The sequence below is a fragment of the Sebastes umbrosus genome, chromosome 2 (genome assembly GCF_015220745.1).
Source record: "Sebastes umbrosus isolate fSebUmb1 chromosome 2, fSebUmb1.pri, whole genome shotgun sequence".
NCBI lineage: Eukaryota > Metazoa > Chordata > Actinopteri > Perciformes > Sebastidae > Sebastes > Sebastes umbrosus.
The window spans coordinates 22,470,724-22,491,632 of record NC_051270.1 but is presented as its reverse complement, the minus strand read 5'-3'; the positions used below and the strand labels follow the sequence as shown (position 1 = coordinate 22,491,632).

At 41.6% G+C, this 20,909-nt stretch overlaps 1 protein-coding gene across 3 annotated transcripts; it reads left to right on the top strand.

Annotated features, from left to right (window-relative positions):
- Positions 1 to 299: 299 nt before the first annotated feature.
- On the top strand, positions 300 to 19,870 carry tpp2 (tripeptidyl peptidase 2). 3 transcript variants are annotated; one of them, XM_037795548.1, is made up of 29 exons: positions 300 to 464; positions 2,484 to 2,612; positions 2,819 to 2,914; positions 3,876 to 3,980; positions 4,098 to 4,222; positions 4,338 to 4,501; positions 4,638 to 4,792; positions 4,882 to 4,958; positions 5,033 to 5,160; positions 5,617 to 5,865; positions 5,963 to 6,078; positions 6,203 to 6,374; positions 6,475 to 6,632; positions 6,724 to 6,800; positions 6,898 to 7,004; positions 7,571 to 7,725; positions 7,924 to 8,040; positions 8,142 to 8,242; positions 8,348 to 8,444; positions 8,529 to 8,666; positions 8,807 to 9,051; positions 9,967 to 10,045; positions 11,961 to 11,999; positions 12,442 to 12,593; positions 12,695 to 12,791; positions 12,900 to 13,030; positions 14,146 to 14,401; positions 15,472 to 15,591; positions 15,755 to 19,870. In XM_037795548.1, exons 1-29 carry the CDS (start codon positions 300 to 302, stop codon positions 15,842 to 15,844), a joined length of 3,840 nt encoding a protein of 1,279 aa, XP_037651476.1. In that variant the 3' UTR covers positions 15,845 to 19,870. The 3 variants fall into 3 exon arrangements, with proteins under 3 accessions (XP_037651476.1, XP_037651486.1, XP_037651493.1); XM_037795565.1 differs by lacking the exon at positions 300 to 464 and adding an exon at positions 715 to 850 and having other exon boundaries at positions 15,755 to 15,942; XM_037795558.1 differs by lacking the exon at positions 11,961 to 11,999 and having other exon boundaries at positions 15,755 to 15,942.
- The last annotated feature ends 1,039 nt before the right edge of the window (positions 19,871 to 20,909 follow it).

Here is a 20,909-nt window from a genome sequence, read left to right as displayed (position 1 = left end):
GACCGAGGAACCTAATACTCTGTAGTACATTGTCTCTTTGGCCCTCATTGCATTAGACTTATATACTATATATTTAGACTATAAACTGTGTTATCTTCATCTCCAGACAGATTTATTTTGTCTAAAATGTCTCTTTAGATAGTGCAGGTTGCTGACCCATGAGTTAAAGGTCACACAGAGAGAGAGATGTGGTTGTCACTGTCCCTTTAACCCAGCTCTCCTCCCCTCATCTCTCTCGCTCTCTCTCTCTCTCTCCTCCTCCTCTCGCCGCTTTGTTGTCATAGTCTCTCTCTGTAATCATGGCTACTCACTCTACCGAGGAACCGTTCCCCTTCCACGGGCTGCTGCCCAAGAAAGAGACCGGAGCCGCGTCCTACCTCACCCGGTTCCCGGAGTACGATGGCCGAGGAGTGCTCATCGCTATCCTGGACACCGGCGTGGACCCCGGGGCCCCCGGCATGCAGGTAAATAAATGACCGGGCTGCCTCTCACTCACGTTAGTTAGCTACGGAGCTAGCTGCTGCAAAGACAAGGCCTATGGAAAGGAGGCTGCGTCACGCGTCATATCCCCGGGGGTATTGCACATGCGCAGTAGAATCTGGTCTACACGTCGAAATCGAGCCAATCGTAACATAGCTTGAGTTACACTGCGCATGCGTTGTACTCCATACTCAAAGACTCGTGTCCTAACCTTCTTCTACAGGCCTCGGTGCAAAGCTAGCTAAGCTAAAGGCCCGACTCATTCACATTCATTAGCACACCAAGCTAACCTGCTAGCATTGATACCCACACACAACAACAACTGTGACAATTAGCTTCTTAGCTGCTGTGACAACCAATGAAACACAACATAAGTGACGGCAAGTATTTTATCCTGCTGACAAAATTGTGTTTCGGTGCTAGATTCACTTACATGTAAATAACGTTAGCATGTTAGCATACCTGCTAGTTAGTTAGCATACCTGCTAGACTGCTAGCCTGACAGCTAACAGCTGAACGTGTCCTCTTCATTTCTCCTCCTCAGTAGTCACATGTTGTCCTTGTCAGTTGGTTAAATACAGTTTAGTGGTTGTTGCCAGATTAGTAGTAACGGTAACGTTAGTAACAATAACCTATGCTTAGTTGCCGGTTAGTTGCCGGTTAGTTGCCGTGGTAACTAGCTAGTTAACGTTTCATATTTACGTTACTGCCAAGTCACACTAGAAATCTAGCTTAACTATCTAACTAAACAGTATTAACCTGAGTTAACCTAAATAGATCAGAACCTGTTAATGTCCATACAGCTGTGTATGTGTTGCTAGGTTATGTGTGCACATCATTACACAAACTTAAGGTCAACCATCTCTTTCTTTAATGCCACCTTCCTTCAGTGGTGCCTTAAAGGGCAGGATCTAAATCTGACTCTTCAGAGCCTGTAAACACACACAGTATGTATATGAGGGGGCAATGCACTGGAGGTTTATTCAATGTCCAGGATGGTTTGTACATTACTTACAGTCAAGTTATAAATCTCCAGTCCTCCCTGATCAGGATAAGTCACTGAATAAGATAAGATAAGATAAGATATACTTTTATTCTGGACTCCGTCCAACTGCAGTTACAAACACTAAATTAAAACAGCATCAACAACAATAATAAACGATTCCACACAAGACAGGGAAACAGTTTCACAGAAACAGATGTTTCAACACAAACACAGTCCGCGTACATAATGGCACATACCATCACAGAATAGAATAGAATACAATAGAAAGCTTTATTGTCATCGTATTTAATACAACGAGATTCACAGTTACCACTTCTGGTCAGTGCTTTAAAACAAATACTTGACAAGACTAAACGAGGCAGATAAAACAGGTAAAACACACACAGTTATAAAGCAAATAAAACAGGTAAAGTAGATGCAATACATAAATATAAACAGAAGTGTTACACTATAGGTGTAAAATATAAAAATAGATGTAGTGTTAACAGAGGTAATTGCACTTGTAAAATAGGTAGGGTAGATGTAATAAATAAAATGTAAACAAAGGTAGTTGCACTTGAGGTGTATATTGCATCAAGGATATATTGCACAGACACTCTGCACCATCTACCGTCTTGCCCGTATTGCACAGACAATAGCCCAATATTACACAGATGCAACATATTGCACTGTCCCAATTTAACATATTGCACATTGATATGGTAAATCTCCGCGGGGGAGAGGGTGAGGAAGCTGAAGGCCATGTTGGCTAGAGGGATTAGGGTCAGCATGCAGTTGTCACCATTGGTCGCAATGAAGTTGTGACGGGTAATGGCTGTGGGGTTGATGTGGTGCTCTCTAAATGGTCGTATAAAGGCCTTTCCAAAGATGGGTAGATCCACTGATCCCCATGTATCAGCCCCCCAGTGAAAAAGTCCTGACTATGTACTATGCATCACTGTTCAGCCTGAATTTCCTAATTGATTACTGATTTCTTCCTTCATCACTGCTTCTGTAGGTCACACCTGAGGGGAAGCCAAAGATCGTCGACATCATCGACACAACAGGCAGCGGTGACGTGAACATGACCATGGTGGCAGAACCTAAAGATGGGACAATCGCTGGCCTCTCTGGTAGAACACTTAAGGTCAGTATACTAATACAAAAAAATATTAATAACAGCTGTCAAATAGGAAACAATCCATCACAGGTATTGCCCTACATCTGAAATAATTTTACATCGATTCTGTATGGCCCATATTAGAATCTAATTATACTTGACTACGTCATGACACTTGCACTTTATACTGTATATTTTTCTTCATTTTGTCTCTGTCTTTTTATGTCCTCCAGATCCCTCCTGCCTGGGTCAATCCATCAGGGAAGTATCGCATTGGAGTTAAAAATGGCTATGAGTTCTTCCCTAAGGCTCTCAAAGAAAGAATACAGGTAGGAAGACATGACATTGTTACTGTACTAGGTCTGTCATGGTTTTGCACAGATGGCCTCTCTTGATTGCAGTGTAACTACTAGGTATGTCACGGTACCAGAAATCTAGTAGTCGATACCAATACCAGTGAATTTACATGATTCTCGATATCAATTCGATACCACGGTAAAAAAACAACCAAAAAACAATAAATCCCATGTAATTCAACACGCACTCCTTTATTAAAACATTTGAACATTTAAAAAAACAGAGGCATGTAGCCTTTAAGTAATAAATAAAAAGAAACATCTATTAACATGGCAAAACAGAACAGTGGCATGTAAGCCTTCAAGTATTTAAAACAAACAATAGTGTCTGGATGTCTGTCTTTGAGGTGCTTTGCTAAATTGGAAGTATTTCCTCCTTTTGGAAGGAAAAGTACGACGGCACCGTTACTGCACCACATACTGGTTTTTGCGAATCTATTATTACTCCTTGTAAATCCGCCTCGAACGCAAAGTACTTCCATACCCGACTCTTGCTATTTGTTTTCTCAACGAGTTGAGGCGGAGGTAGCGCTGCAGCAGCTGCCGTCTTTCACGTCTCGTGTTGTTGTTTTCTTCCATGCTGTTACGGAGTTCTTCTTCTTCCTTCATTTCACGGCAGATGAGAACACTTGTAAGCGTATACTGTCCCCATTCGATCCGGAAGAATTGCATCTCCAGTACCTCCGCTCCCGTACCAAATGACCATTACAGGCATCGTTCTGTACCTTTGGTACTGAAGGAAACGAGTACCATCACATTTTCAGAATTTTGGTACCGAGTTGGTACCGAAGTATCGGTTCTCGTGACATCCCTAGTAACTACCTTGTATTTGTTCCAGAGTGGTAAAACAAGAATGTATATTGTCGGAACATCTATTGGCTTGCCATCCACTGTGGATGTTTTATGGTACTTTTGTTGTTCTTTCATCTACTAGAAAGAGCGAAAGGAGAAGATGTGGGACCCACCACACCGAGCAGCACTAGCTGAGGTCTCTCGCAAGACAGAAGAGTTTGACCTCGCTCACCCAACACCCTCACAGGTCAGACCTACAAACTTGAGTTCTGTGAACTCGTCAGTGTTTGCGTGCTGTTGCTAGTCACAGTAATGTGGTGTTTCCTAATGTGATTTCCACTCATTCCCTGCTTCCTCTCTCCAGATGGAGAAGTTGCAGAAGGAAGAGCTTCAGAGTCAGTCAGAGCTGCTGGCATCACTAGAAAAGAAGTACAGTGATCCTGGTCCTGTATATGACTGTGTGCTTTGGCATGACGGCGTCACATGGAGGCAAGTCATACCAACGGTTTTCCTCTTCATATACCTTTCTTCTTCTCTATCTACTATTGTTTTACGGATACTATATTTATCCTTCACATTGTCTGTTGCTGTTTGTTCTCTTTAGGGCTGTTATCGACACTTTAGAGAGTGGAGAGCTGTCCCAGTGCACTGTGCTGAGCTCCTACAAAGAGACACAAGAGTATGCCACGTTAGGAAACGCTGAGATGCTGAACTACTCTGTTAATATTTATGATGAGGGAAACACCCTCTGCATCGTCACCAGTGGAGGTGAGGTATCCCAAAGCACATAATCCATCTCCATAGGTTATCCATAGGTTATGGCAGGTTCGTCAGTTATGGCTGCATAATGTGTAGAAGTCCACGGCGTATTCTCCAGTCTAACTTGTTTGTGTGCTTTTCAAAGGGGCTCATGGGACACACGTGGCAAGCATTGCAGCAGGTTACTTCCCAGAGGAACCTGAGCGCAATGGTGTGGCCCCCGGTGCCCAAATCCTGGCTCTGAAGATCGGAGACACCCGCCTCAGCACCATGGAAACAGGCACAGGACTCATCCGCGCGGTATATTGCTCAGACAAATATAGATCAGCAGTTTGCCTTCCTTTTTTTTTTCCTCCCTTTTAATTTTTTCTCTCTCTTGTCACTCAAAGATGATTGAAGTCATCAACTACAAGTGTGACCTGGTTAACTATAGCTATGGGGAAGCCACCCACTGGCCCAATACGGGGTAAGTATTGCAGCGGGGGTGTGATTGTATGGTTTTGTTTTCTGTCGCTAATTTATGTCAATTTGTTTTTTCAGGAGGATTTGTGAGGTGATCACAGAGGCTGTGCAGAAGCACAATGTTATATTTGTTTCAAGTGCAGGAAACAACGGCCCGTGCCTCTCAACAGTCGGCTGCCCGGGGGGAACCACCAGCAGTGTCATAGGTACATACGCTGATGACATGAGGGTTTTATTAAACCTCTAATCAAGTGTTTATTATTCAAGTCTACACCTTCCGACAAAATGTAACCTGAAGAGTGAAAAAAGCAAAACAACAAAAAAATTCAGTGTATACAATGTTCTAAGACTGTTATTTATATGTTATATATATGTAGATATATGTAGCCATGATCACACTGGCTTCAGTTAATACATACCGTAGCCTATCGGTTAATAATGAATAACTACTTGTGTAAGTCAAAAAATGTCTGTATAGTTTTTATTATTCACTGCAGGAAATATAGAAACACATTAGCTTTAGGAATCTTTGGTAGTCATTGTTATGAAGTAATTGGCACTAAAAAAAATGCTAATTAATGGGTCGCCAAATGTACTCGGTTGGCTGTTAATATGAATTTTCTTTACATGTCTCCTTAATTACTGCTCCCTTCTCTTCGTAGGAGTTGGAGCATATGTGACTCCAGACATGATGGTGGCCGAGTATTCCCTGCGGGAGAAGCTGCCTGCCAACCAGTACACCTGGTCGTCCAGGGGCCCCAGTACAGACGGGGCCCTGGGCGTCAGCATCAGTGCGCCTGGCGGGGCCATTGCATCTGTACCCAATTGGACTCTTCGTGGTACCCAGCTGATGAACGGCACATCCATGTCATCCCCTAATGCCTGTGGCGGCATCGCACTAATCCTCTCAGGTGCGTCCAGGTTCACCATACAATACTAGATGTGGGGATATATTGCAGGTATGGAAGTGTGCGTGAATGCAAATCTGATGCTAATGTGTGATTAAAGGACTAAAGCAGAGCGGGATCCGTCCCTCTGTTCCTGCGGTGAGGAGAGCGCTGGAGCACACGGCTCTGAAGGTTGATGACATCGAGGTGTTTGCACAGGGCCATGGAATAATCCAGGTACCTCTTCTGTCTCGTAACAGTCTTAGTTTGTCTCTTTTCCTTTGTGTCGTAAGTGTTTTGCTTTATTTCTGTCCATGTCTCTGTGTGCCATCCAGTAATCGGTTCCCTTTCTTCCTCTCAGGTGGATAAGGCATTAGACTACCTCACTCAACACGCCTCTTTACCCACAAGCCAGCTAGGCTTCTCAGTAACTGTGGGATCACAGAGAGGCATCTACCTCAGGGACCCAGCCCATATTCTTACACCCTCCGATCACGGAGTAGGAATTGAACCCATCTTCCCGGAGAACACAGGTACTCTTCATACTTGGTAGCACACTCATCACATTTACAGCATTTTAATTGAGTGTTTTCATCTTTTACACCATCTGCCTTCTTCTATCGCCCACCACAGGAAACTCCGAGCGAATCTCCTTGCAGCTACACTTGGCGCTCACATGTGCCTCCCCATGGGTCCAGTGCCCCTCCCATCTAGAGCTGATGAACCAGTGTCGTCACGTGAACGTCCGCATCGATCCTGTGGGACTGAGAGAGGGAGTGCACTACACAGAGGTAGGGTCAAGAAAGAGAGTAGGACGAAAAGATGTTTCTGAGTCTATTCATGTTAATCTGATCACTTTGTATGTGTGCTTTTTGTTTTTAGGTGTGTGGGTATGATACAGCAGCACCTAGCTGTGGCCCCCTATTCAGAGTCCCAATCACAGTCGTTATCCCCGCCAAGTAAGTTCTTAAATCATATCGGATTTTTTTTTTTTTCCCGTCGCTCTTCCAGCAAGAGGTTTGTGAGTTTGACATCGCTCTCTCTTTCATCTTACAGAGTGACAGATAGTCGTAATCAGGAGTTGTGTTTCACAGACGTGCACTTCAGACCAGGCCAGATCAGACGCCACTTCATCACTGTTCCTCAGGGAGCCTCCTGGGCAGGTCAGTACAGTGTTTGCTTGAGGAAGTACCTTACATTCCTATTTATATTTGCTCAAACATTCCGCTTTAGTGAAGTATATTGTTTTTAGATTTCAAGTTTGGCCTTATTAAATGGATTTTCAGCAGGTCTCAACGCTAATTCTTACCAGTTGTTCAGAACCATTTTTGCATTTTGGTTTCCCTTGTTGGAAACCAAATTTCCTGCATTTTAAAAAAATGTATATGCTGTGTCCCTCGGTGTCAGTGTAGGCTGTTCCTCCTACGCTCCTCTTGCCTTGGTGACTGAGAGTGCCGCTGTCAAATTGATTTATTGTTGATAAAAAATGCAATATAGCATGAGGAAAAACATTTAAATCCATCAGAATTATCGAATAACCCACAAGTCAGTAGTAAGAGAGATGTAACTTGAAATTACTTAAATGTGTTTTCTAAGTATAGATATATGTGCATAATCAAAATGTGGCTTTTTAATCTTTAACCCTTTTCCTCTTCTTGTCTTCATCTACATTCTCTCTTCTCCTTGTTCTGCTGTTTCTCACCTCTCTGTCCCCGTCTTGCTCCTGCAGAAATCACACTGACCTCTCATTCAGGAGACGTGTCGTCAAAGTTTGTCCTCCATGCGGTTCACCTGGTTAAACAGAGAGCGTACAGAGCTAATGAATTCTACAAGTTCTCCTCACTGTTGGAAAGAGGCTCACTAACGGAGGCTTTCCCTGTGCTGGTATGTATATTTCATTTATAATATACGTTTATTTGACTGGGATCTTGCACATAAGTAATTCTGTTCACATACCAGAGTCGGCTAATAAAAGCTGCACAAGTGCCTGGAGTGGAAGTCACTTCATTTCATAAATGCATACATATGAAAATGACATAACAGTGGACTAATTTTCTGCATGTTTTTTTCTCTCCTCTCCAGTCAGGAAGGATAGTAGAGTTGTGCATTGCACGCTGGTGGGCGAGCCTGGGTGACGTCACAGTGGACTACAGCATCTCCTTCCACGGACTCAACACTTCCCCCTCACCCATGCACATAGTAAGAAGAGAACCGACTTACAGATGAGCAACACTGACAAGTAAACTTCAAACCAGTCGGTATTAATCCTCTGTTTGTAACTCTCATTTGTCTCTGCTCAGCATGCCTCAGAGGGAGTGACGAGTTTTGATGTGTCGTCGCCTCTGAGGTACGAGGAGGTGTCCCCCACTATCACCCTCAAGTCTTGGGTTCAGCCTCTTAGGTAACTGCGCACACACACACACACACACACACACACACACACACACGTAGATTTTGTTGTTCCACATTAGTATAGTTCATTGATTCATCCTTGTTGTTGTTCTAGGCCCTTAAATTCAAAGATAAAAGCCCTGGGATTGAGGGACGTTCTTCCTAACAACAGACAACTCTACGAGATTGCCCTCACTTACAGCTTTCACCAGGTACTGCCAACACCATCACCACTTTCTATGAGAGGAAAATGCTGATTTTTCTCTGTGTATAATCTTCTTTTGCTCTGTCCTCAGCCTAAGAGTGGAGAGGTCACCCCCAGCTGTCCCATGCTGTGTGAGCTGCTGTATGAGTCTGAGTTTGACAGTCAGCTCTGGATGCTGTTTGATCAGAACAAGAGACTACTGGGATCAGGGGACGCCTATCCACACCAGGTACGCTTAGCCACATTAACATTACATGCTTTTTCTTTGCCAGATGTTCCTTCATATCTCTAGTTGGTAGATTTCTCAGAAGGTAGGATTGTAGGATCATGAGCTAACACATCTCCCCTCTGTGTGTTTTACTTCTCCAGTATTCTCTGAAGCTGGAAAAGGGGGACTACACTGTGCGTCTGCAGGTCCGCCACGAGCTGTCCAGCGAGCTGGAGCGCCTTAAGGACCTGCCGTTTGTGGTTTCTCACCGTCTGTCCACCACGCTCAGTCTAGACATCTACGAGTCCCACCGGGCTGCCCTCATGGCCAAGAAGAAGGCAAACTCTCTCACCTTGTGCCCGGGTGCCACACAGCCCTTCTACATCACAGCCCTGCCAGACGACAAGTGAGTCAACTGAACTTGATTGGTACGATAGGCGCCTGATCACAGAACAGCAGAGACCTTACAAAAATAAAATGATCCCTTTTAATTTCCCAGTACATATTTACAGTCCTCCATGCCACAATGGCACTGAGGAAGAAGCAGTTGTGACAACTGTTGATCCTTTCAGACTCTCACAATCTGAAGGAGACACATTACATCTGCTTTGAGATGAAGACTGTGTCCTGTGTTAACAGAATATAATTGTATCATTGATCAAATATGAGGCGATGCTATTGTATCTTTAATGTTGTAGAATCAAGTTTATAGCTGGAAGTTCAACTTGAAATGTTTCTTAGCAGGCAAAGTTTAGTCCAGTTTCAATATCCTCTGTTTAAAGGGCTAGTTCGGGTGTTCTGAAGCGTGATTGTATGATGTACTTATCTATAGTCAGTGTATTGCCTACAGTAGATGACGGTCAGCATACCCCCAATTTGGAGGAACAGACGGGACTTACTGCATGGGAGCAAAGCAATACAGTGCTGTGACAAAACACATTTTAACCACCTAAAAGAACCCACCTAAAAAAAATCAACATCAGTTTGAGTGTATGCTATATTTAGAATATTTCACTGCTTTACCTTGCCGTGAGACAGCTATGCAGTCTGTTTCTGACGGAGAATGGAAGCTGTTATCTATGCTCTTTGCCAATGCCACCAGACTCCATTGGGGAAAAAAAATGTAATTTCACCTCGCAGAATACAGGGGTTGCTTGCCTACCGCTGCCTCGATCGGTTAGTTAGTTTGTGCTATTGTGTGACTTTGGTGAATCCGAACTAACCAAAGTCACACAGTTATTGTTGTCAAATTTAGTTTTGTTGCCGTCTTCATTCCCTTTATCGCTGACTTTCTCCCTTGTGTTTTTCTACCTTTTTTCAGGATCCCAAAGGGGACGAGTCCGGGTTGCTACCTTTCAGGCTCTCTGGTCGTCCCGAAGAGCGAGTATGGCAAGAAAGCAGTGAGTGGCCTTATTTGTTGTTACCCTCTATCCTCTAGAGCAATAGTCAATCCTGCTCCTCGGGATCTAAAGTCATGGTAATTTTCAGTCTCTAATTCGGGACTGTTGCACATCGCTGTGTGAACACATAATAAACTACACGGCAGAATATATCTGGTTATTTACTCATTAAATATGCGATGTACTTGTTATCCTGAGGATCAGGGGTGAAGACCAGTGCTCCAATGCTTGTTGCTTCTCCTTTATAAAGGTTTTATAGTTTCTGTCTGTCATTACCTTCAGACCTGATCTGAGTCTGGTGTGTTGCTTCTTAAATTGGTTTCTTTCCTTTTAGTTAATGCATGCCTTTTTTTTTTTTTTTTAATATATACTTTTTCTTGTTTGCCCTTGTCCATGCTTCTGCTGTCAGTCCAAGAACACCATTTGATGTTGCTGATGCTATCACCTCTGTCAGATCTCGACACACTGGATGTGTCTGTTTATTGGCTCATTTAATTAGACTGCAGATTAGTAAGAATAGTTTTAGTTGCCAACATCATCAAAACAATATAACTCTTAAATCTGTCAGCCAGTCAGCGACTTCTGGACCTTATTTTTACAATTTGAAAATGGGAAAAATATTAGTTGGGAATGATAAAGAAAACAAAAAATCTGTCTTAAATGACTTTGCTTCAGTTTCACTATTATTAGTATTAACTGGCATTTTTCAATAGAAGTACAAATATTATGCCTTGGTTTCGGCAACAATACAAATATGATACTACTTTTAAACTTTATTATGAGAAATTTGAGAAATTTCTTTTTTGAAATTCCTAAACTGAGAAAATACTCAGTACTTTTCATTTGTCAAGTGTTTAATTCACACAGGAGTATACAAAGATGGGCTATTGTAGACTATTTATTTATTTATTTAATTAGCAGAAAACAGGCTGTATTGTGATATATACTGTATATATATCATTATCAAGATATGTAATGACCTATATTGGAATAGAAGATTTTGGCCATATCACCCAGCTCTACTTTGTGCTACAGACACATTTTGGTCGGTACCAAAAAAGTATTTAAGTTTGAAACCCAGACCTAATGATCACATTTTGACTTCAGAGGGCAGTAAATAGCACGAAAAAATTTACATCGTCCTGTAAGTAGCACAGCTAGTATGTGCTAAATACTACTTTCTATTGAGCTGACTCAGAGGTGTGTGTGCAAAAAAAATACAGAAATTGATTTGAGTGAAATATTTATTTTAAGGGAATAACAAAAGTAACATTCACTGTGATTTTTGCAATACAATGGCAAATGTTTTATTTCTGGAGCTTATTGGCTCTATCTCTATGGGCTGCAGGTGCTCCTCTTTACATCGCTAAAGGGTGTTTTCATCATCAATACTTTTGTTTTAACAGCTTTCGTGTGTCTTCGGCTGAATTTGCCTGACTCAGTAGCTCAAATGTAAAGGTCTTCCTGTCAAACTTCAGCACCCATTTCATATTTTTTTAATGTTTTTCATATTGCTTCACATTGCATTGCTGAAGATCTGTTTTATTGTTTGAGTCTCGCACAAGAAGAATTTTACTATCTTCAAGTCAAAGATTCACTGTGAACCCACATCGTATTTTACTGTAGTTTTCAGTTCTGCGTGAAGATGCAGAGTTTAACCCTTGTGGCAGAGCAGACGTAGGAAAAACAAGTCGATCAGATAGATTTGTTAAATGTGAGCACAAGATAGAAATCTGAGCTTGTCAGCAACAAGGGTTTACACCACTGTTTACCACTGTAGCATTTATTAAAGTGTGACAAGGTAGGTGGATTAGACTCTGAGTGAGGATGACAGATAAAAACATGAAGAAAGAGAGAATCCTTTTTGGTGTGTTTGTGTTGTCTCTTCCTCACTCTGTGTTATTCTGACCACCAGGGGCAGGCCTCTGCAAAACGACAAGGAAAGTTTAAAAAGGTACTGGGTGAGCTAGAAACACTGTACAACAGAGCGTCCACTGCTCTCCTACCATCAGGAAATGGCTTATTCCTTACCTTAAAATGGGATCTGTTATACCTTCATTATGTCAAAGCATGTCATTATTGCTGTTCTGAACAATGCAACAGGCTAGCCATAAGAGGTTTTTATTTTTAAGTTTTCTGGTGGTCAGTACAAATTACCAATATATCTATAAATATTAACATCATAATGAACACTAATTTTTTTTAGCTTGTATAACTGGGTATTAAAAGCATTTTTCTTAACTGATTTAAAAGCGGGATAGCCGGAATGAGTTTGGAGTCATAGCCTGTCATAGACATGACATTGGTAGGAAGAGGGTGAGAATTTGGTCATGGATTTTACTGAATGTATCGGTTATTACTTTTTGACTAAACTATTTTTCTGTGTGTTCATGCAGGATATCGTTCCAGTTGTCTACCACTTAATTCCTGCTCCCAACAAAGCAAAGAACGGAGGCAAGGAGAAGGACAAGGAGGGAGACAAAGAGAAAGATGTGAAGGAGGAGTTTGCAGAAGCAATGAGAGACATGAAGATCCAGTGGATGACAAAGTGCGTACTCTTCTTTTTCGCTCAGCAACACATTGCTTGCTTCTCCTTATTCTTTTAATTCTCACTTAACCGTCTGTTCCTGTTCTCTCTTTGCTGCTCAGGTTGGACTCCAGCTCCATCTATGATGAACTGAGGGAGAACTACCTAGATTACCTGCCGTTGCATGTGCAAAGACTGCACCAGCTGGACTCTGAGAAGGTAACGGTGCACATCAGCAAGAGAAAAGGGGACATGGAGGAAGTTGGAGTCTAAACTATGCAACTATCTCTGCTCACAGTTATTTCTCCTCCTTCTGTTTGTGTTCAGGAGCGTGTCAAACGTCTGAGTGAGGTGATATCAGCAGCCGACATCGTCATCTCCCACATCGACCCGACAGCACTGGCTGTTTACCTGACCATGAAGACAGACCCTCGGCCTGATGCCGCCTCTATCAAGACGTATGTCTCACACACACACGCACACACACACACACACACAATAGTATTAATACTAGAAATATGAATATAGTATATTAGAATCATTCATCAAGTCACACTCCATTGATGGTAAAGAGGCAAACAGAGCAGGAGACAAATTGGGTTAACCACACAAAAAGTAAATTATAGTAAAAGTCTTTAAATGCATTGACCATTACAGACTTGTGATATTTAACAATTTATACGGTTACATTTTTCTTAAAAGTTATCAAGCATAAAACATGAACTCCTAGATACTGTAGCAGGGTTTCCCCTTACCGAGGTGGTAAGCCATCCAGATCCTGACACATCTCACCGTTTGATCAAGTTAGTTGGTATTTGACAGCCTATAAATGAACTACACTCATTAAAGGTACAGTGTGTAGGATTTGGTGGCATCTAGTAGTGTGAGTACTGAGTACCCCTCCACTCACTCCTACCTCTCCAAGACTGCGGTAACGTGAGCCGCCGAGTGCAAAACCATGGTAACGACGTTCGCCTCGCTCAGATGCCCTCCTTACCCTAATAACACTACTTTAGGAGCAACGGAAGTCAGACGGCGGCTGGCGGTACCACGGTTTTGCACTCTGCGGCTCACGTTACTGCAGTTTCGCAAACGTGTCAGAGAACTACAGTGGCCTTTAGGTAATGTAAAAACATGAAAGGCTCTCTCTAGAGGCAGTGTTTGGTTTGTTCGTTTGCGGCTACTGTAGAAATATGGCGGAGCAAAAAACGTATGATAGATATTGCTGTGTAACTGACATTAGTGAGTTAGTTTACTGTTACACAACATTTTAGCATTTACCACATCCAGTATTGGTCACTTGTGGCCACTGTTCAGCAGAAGTTACATAGTCTCACTTTAAATATATGGCATTTGTTGTGTGAAATAGTGCCTCTGCTCCTTTCCTCCTAAAGCTTCACTTTTAATTTCATAAAAGTGAATTGATCATTTTAAGGTGTCAGTGGAAGTGGCCCACCTCCGTAATAAAACACTGATGAAAACCCGGAGTAGATCACCCCAACAAAAATTACTGAACCTTGAGGCCTTAATTCTGACCTGTGTGTGTAACGTGTGTGTAACGTGTGTGTTTCAGTGACATGGAGAAGCAGAAGTCGTCGCTGCTGGACGCTCTGTGTAGGAAGGGCTGCGGTCTGGCCGACCAGCTCCTGCTGCCCCCCGCGCCGCAGGACGGCGCCGCTGCCGTCTCCTCTGGAGAAGCAGCTGCAGCAGAAGAGGAGGTTGTGGAGCAGGTGGCCAGCAGTTCTGACGACACCGTGCACAGCGTGGTTAAAGCGCTGACGGAGACGTTTTGGGATGTGCAGAAGTGGGCGGAGCTAACTGACTCCAAGGTGAGCAAAATGTTTTTAGAAAATGAAGCAAAGGCCAAAGTCGTTCCATTGAAATGAAGGATTGTATTTAGTTACTAAGTATTCTGATGTGATTTTATCTGCCATGTGAGATTAAAGCATAAGGCTGGCGATATTCTATGATCTTTTTGTCCACAAAGACCAAAACCAACAAGGCGTCTCTCAGTACTTTCTGACTTTCTACTCTGTCTGTGGCATCAAGCCCACTGGTATCTTCTGAAGAGACAAATCTTTATAAAACATATATTATATATCTGTATAAATATATAATTTAATTTTCACGGCTGAATAATTTGTTAAAACAGATCGGCACTGTAGTTTTAAGGAAACGTTACTTAAGCAGGAGTAAATAATACATTTGTTTGGAACCCTTTTCACCGGCTGATTCATACTTGTTGCAGTAGTGAGTATTTACAGCAGCCGGACGGTGTGTGTGGGACTGACTCAAAATAAACTACAGTGCCCATGTTCATAGGAATGAAGGAACATGTCGCCCAGTGCAACAGTGTGGCTTGTTAGTAGGATCAATGCATTGTTGGTTTTGGTCTTTTCGTGGGATTTCCTGAATTACAAAACTTGTAATTTTGTATTTGTTGTCATCCCCTTACCTGTAATCTTTTTCTCAATTTTATAACTTTGTATTAATCAGTCATAAGGACCACACTTCTAAAGTTTGTAACTAAAACAATGTGCTTTCCTCTGGTTTGTCTCCTGATGGATGTACTGTATGTCGCCATAAAGCCAGCTACTTTGTATAAATTCAATTAGGGCTACAGCTATCAATTTATTTTAGTAATCGAGTATTCTACCGATTATTCCATTGATTAATCGGATATAAAGTACTTTTGCTTTATTAAGGAGCAATAGTAAATATATAAAAGAGAAAATAAGATGGGTCTCTTAATTAAATTACTTTAAAAATGTAGTCTCGATGCAAAGAATTTGCATGCAGGATTTTTAGTAATTACATTACTCAAGTTACTTGAGGAATCGTTGCAGCCCTAAATCCAATAATGTATGTTTCTTTGTCTTCTGTTTTTTCCGCTGCTCAGGTGTTGATGTTTTCATACAAACACGCTCTCGTGAACAAGATGTACGGCCGAGCCTTAAAATACGCCTCAAAGATGGTGGAGGAGAAGCCCAGCAAAGACAACATGAAGAACTGCATCCAGGTACGAGAGCGATGACTATACTAGATATTTCTGGCAGCATACTCTCCAAAGGCTCAGGAGAAGGATAAAAAAAAAAAAAAAACACATTTGTGATTGAACAACTGTTAGCTAAATGTCAGCTTTGTTCCCTTTGAATCACTTCCTGTTTGTTTTTGTTTTCCAGCTGATGCGACACCTCCGATGGACACACTGCGCCAACTTCAGTGAGAACTGGCTCCCTGTCATGTACCCCGCAGAATACACCCCATTCTAGACACAGACGCACATGCATGCATGAGCAGCATGGCCATACGCGGTCCGTTACGTGGTAACTTCGATACCATGTCCCTCAGGGTCACATGGTCTATGCATCTGGGTTTTTCAAATTTAGATGTACTGTAGGTGGACACCAAAATGAAGGATACCGCTGAGTGTACGTGTTTTGAGGCACTGGACACCATACAAGGCGAGAGGGGATCGTGTTCGTCCCGTCTTTAAATATCTTATTTAAATCACAGTTCTGCAGACCATATGGCACAACAGTTCATGTGAATGCCAACGGCAGAAAAACAACAAATAATTCAGTTTAAATTTTTAAAATGCTCCAAACTTTTGCCCAAGGCTTGTTGATACTGTAGCTCAGTGCTTTCTTAGCTGGGTGGTGTCCTTTATTTTGGTGTCATCTACACAGTTGGAGGCTTTCACATCCCCACTTATCCTCAGCAGTCCGGACTCCAATTCACTATAACCTAATTTTCTTGTGTAAATACAGTAAAATGGCCAGTGTGGACTCCAGGGATGCATCCCAAATCAAAAAAAATTAAACAACTGTGATCCCATATACTACTTTTGAAAAAAAATCGACTGCAGAAAAACTCATAACACTTCAGTGAGACAACAGGAGGACGTTGCTGCTGCACGATGTTTGGACGTACGGGGGCACACAGAGTCTACCTGATCCCTGAGTTAAAAGGGAGACACAACTTGATATCTTTTTTTCTTTGTTTTTTGATTGTTCCAGCCAGGCCGGGTTGATAAAAGTTAACACTTAGTCCCGACTGTCTTTTTAGGCTCTGACTCGTGTACACAGAACACAAAACAGTGTTGAGGTGCCTTTCTACATGTACCTTACCTTTTTTCTGATGGGGTGAAAAACGGTGCGAGGCTGCAGAATCAGTCGCGTCAGTCAACACTTTGACCCGTCACCTTTGGTGTCAGATGTGGCTTTAAAGCTCGTACCTGCAGTATGACGTGTCTGTGCACTGTATGCAGGCCGTCAGTGACTTGTCAGGTAACAGGAAGCCACAAACACGCTTTCTCGGCTTCTGCTTACCTCCAGAGGTGTTGGCCACCCACTTCATACTGCAGTGACCTGAGCGGCACATCTGGCGGGCCATCTTCACAGACCTCACTAACATAACAGATGCAGTTTTGGGCAGACGAAGGATGTTTCAATGTAAAATGTTCACACAGTATTAGACGTTTCTCTGCAGCATTCAGAATGTTGCATTTGTACACAGTGTCATAAAATAATGTACATACACACATAACATAAAAATATTAAGATGCAATAGGTATATAATACAAATATTATTCTAATTGATGTATTTTGCATATATGCATGTCTTCTAGGGTGTAAGGAAAAACAATAGTTTTATTTGGAAGCAGATTTTAGGTTGTTTCAATTTGAAAGATTTTTAATCCCAAACGAGATTCTGACGATAATCCACTGTTGTTATTTTCATGAGTGTGTTTGTGAACGATTTTACGTGTTTGTGAGAGCATATTTTGTGAACATGAACATTTTCTCCCTGCAGAAATGAAATGACAGCCAACTAGAGGGGGTTAAGCATGCATTTGTATCTTAGTTTGTTTTCTTCAGATACCTTCTTTACTTCAAAAGACCATGCCAGTGGTTTTGTATGTTTTATCTGATTTACTACAAATCACATATACTTTACATCACAACTAACCATATTATGCTATTTTAGATATTTTTTAAAGGGATAGTTCGGGTGTTTATGAAGTGGGGTTGTATGAGGTACTTATACGTAGTCAGTGTATTACCTACAGTAGATGATGGTCGGCACGCCCCCAGTTTGGAGAACCGGAGTAAAGCAATATAGTGCTGTGGACAGGTCCAGCAGAAAAATATATTTTAGCCACATAAAAGAAAGGCTCACCTGAAAAAATCCATATCATTTAAGTGTACTCTATATGTAGAATGTTTTCACCGCTTTACCTTGCCGTCAGACAGCCCTTTCCTTCTCCTTTCCGACGGGTAACTGAAGTTTAAGTGACACTTATCTATGCTCTCTCCAAAGCCAGCAGGCTCAGATGACACAAACAGTATAGATCCGTTTCACTTTCAGCTCAGTTCGCCGTTGGAAAATATATTAAATACAGCATTTTTTTTTAGGTGAGCCTTTCTCCTAGGTGGCTAAGATATGTTTTTCTGCAATCCCTGTCCACAGCACTGTATTGCTTTGCTCCGGTGCCGGTGCTCCTGTCTGCTGTCTGACAGTCATCTACTGTAGGTAATTCACCTACTCTGTTAAAGTACCTCATACAACCCCACTTCAAAACACCCGAACTATCCCTTTAATGGATTTTTCCAGGCAACCGTTTCTTTTCAATATAATAATATTAGGTGACTTTTGTAACCTCCATAGTGAACACCAAGTCTGCATTAAAAGGCCCTTAAAAACCAAATTTCTCCACCTTTTTACTATGAGCGATGGGATTTTACAATAACGCACAATTTGGCTAAGTCAGAACAGTTTTCATTATTTCACGAGAGATTTCTGTTTGTGCCGTCTCACTGGGTTGAGGTGGTACGAGTGTATTTCTGATCACCAATCAGGATTTAACAATAGTTTGGGTTGGCAGTTTTGGGATTATATATTGTTATGTTGCCTCTGTCCATTAAAATCTAACTAAACCACACCCCAACAGTCCCGATGAAGCAGGGTAGCTGATTTTTTTTAATGTTAAACTCTTAATAAATGATAACGAACAGTGTTTTCCCAAACTTAAACTTTGATCGGTGCTTGTTTAGTCATGAAGACAATTTATCAGACTTGGTGCAGCAAGTTTGAAGAATCGACCATTTGTTTTTCATGCATATGAAAATTAATGGGAAACAGTACAGAAGGGTAGGAAGATGCATCCATTTGTCAAATATAAAACAATACTGCATGCATTTGTAATTTGTCAGGTTTATGTGATTTTTCGTTGAGCTAAAACTTGCATAAACACTGGCATGGTCCTTTAAAATGTCTCACCTGAATCATGTAAAAAGAGGACACGCGGCTGGATGTTTTCACAGTGCAAAAGAGGACCATGCTAAAGATACAAGTCACATATTCACCTTTTATCTGTTATATTTATGATTCTCAACCTTTATCACTTGTAGATCCATAAAAAACAGTGTGACCAAAGAACGATTGTCCCACGTTGGTTTAAAGAAGCAGTTTAAAGAATGCTAAAAAAAAGATCATATTTGACATAATATTGAATAGAGGAAGGAAATAGAGTTTGAGAACCTCTGGTCTTCTACAAATACCGGCTCTAAATTACGTTTCAAGTCCTCACAAGTGGAAGGTGCATGTTTCAGAATGTAAAAGCAGCTGCTTTCAAGACGAGGCCTTTCGTCCTCATGGGAGTAAACAATCTTTTCTGGGGTGACTGTTAATGTACATACACAGCGAATCAGTGGTCACAACCCGTGTCGACCCACAGCTGAGGATGCCTTGTGTTTCTGTTTTTAGCTGTGACTTGTATGCACTCAGCACAGGCGTCTCCAAGTGCACAGGGCTTTACTGAAGTCAGTTGGGTTCATTTGACATCATCGTCTTTACTTTTATATCTTCGTCCTTTTTTCTCCTGTCTACTGTGTTCGGGGTTTGGTTCAGGCAGATGTTGTGTTCAGGGCTCAGCTGTCTACAGTAAGCGTTTGCCAATAACAGTCTCTCCGAAAATGGCCTTAACGTTCACCACAAGACCGTACCGTCCCTTTCTGGCACCAAACAGACGTCTCCCACTCTGCTGGTGTCAGGAAAGACCTCAGAAATGCTTCTTCTGGATGTTGAGTGTTTATATTTGTAGTCATAAAATCTAGTAAATGCCAATATTTTACAGAATATTATGAGATAAGGTTGTATGCTCTTAGTATTATTTTATACCCATTCTTCCTCGATGACGTGGAAACGACCCGAGCTACTGTCACACGATTTTGTGGTCACATGGAATGAAGTCACAAACAAGGAAAACAACACTGAATAAAAATGATTTGGAAGAATTAGAGTGTGCTCTGGTCATCACTTGTATGTAAAGGAATATGGAGCAAATTGGTTGTTTTCTTTGTTGTGTTTTGTAAATGAACGTTTATGCCCTCTACATTTGAAATAGCCGGGCAAAAGTTTGTCCAGAAATGACAAAGTGAAGTGCAAGAAGACATTTAGCAGATAAAAAGGGGTTTCTTCTTTCTTTTTTTTACTGTATTAAACAATAGAAATGTTAAAAAAGTACAATCCACATGCCAACAAAAACAGGACATTTCATAACTGATGCAGACGCACAGAGAACGGGCTGCGACTAACAATTATTTTCTTTATCAATTAATCTACAGATTATTTTCTCAATTTAATTGTCTTTAAAATGCCCCACAGCCCAACATGACACATTCAGATTGACTGTTTTGTCCCATAGCAGTCCAAAACCAAAAGATATTTAGGATACTATCATGTAGGAGGAAATAAAAAAAGCAATACATCTGCACATTTGAGAAGCTGGAACCATCAAACATTTGGCATTTGTTTTTTAAAAACTGACTGAGAAGATGTCCTGTGAGTTCAATCAGTTAATCAACTAATTGCTTCATGTCAACACTGAGATATAATTGATTTTAGCAAACTATTCTTGAACCTTATATAGCTGATGATGGTTGAAAACTTGAAAATTGCACCTGAAATTCAGTATTTTGTTCATGCTGGAGATGAAGAGAGGCTGTATAAACCCTTATCACACCTCCCTGCTACTTCAAACACAAACTGACACTCTTCACTGATATTTTACAAATTAAAGGGACTATTTGTAACTTTCAGAAATGCTTCTTAACAGCGACACCTGTGGCCGAGAAATCAACGAAAGTCAGCGTCGGGCTCACGCTTGCTCGCTCTAAATATACCTGAACGAGCATTGCTCAAAACAGTGAGTCTACACACGTCAGCTAAAATCACAGTATCACTCTATATTTCAGCTGCTTGGCAGTAATGTTAGCTGACCAGACGAAGGTCTCTCCATGAACATGATTTAGATCTGATCCTAGTGTTGGCTTT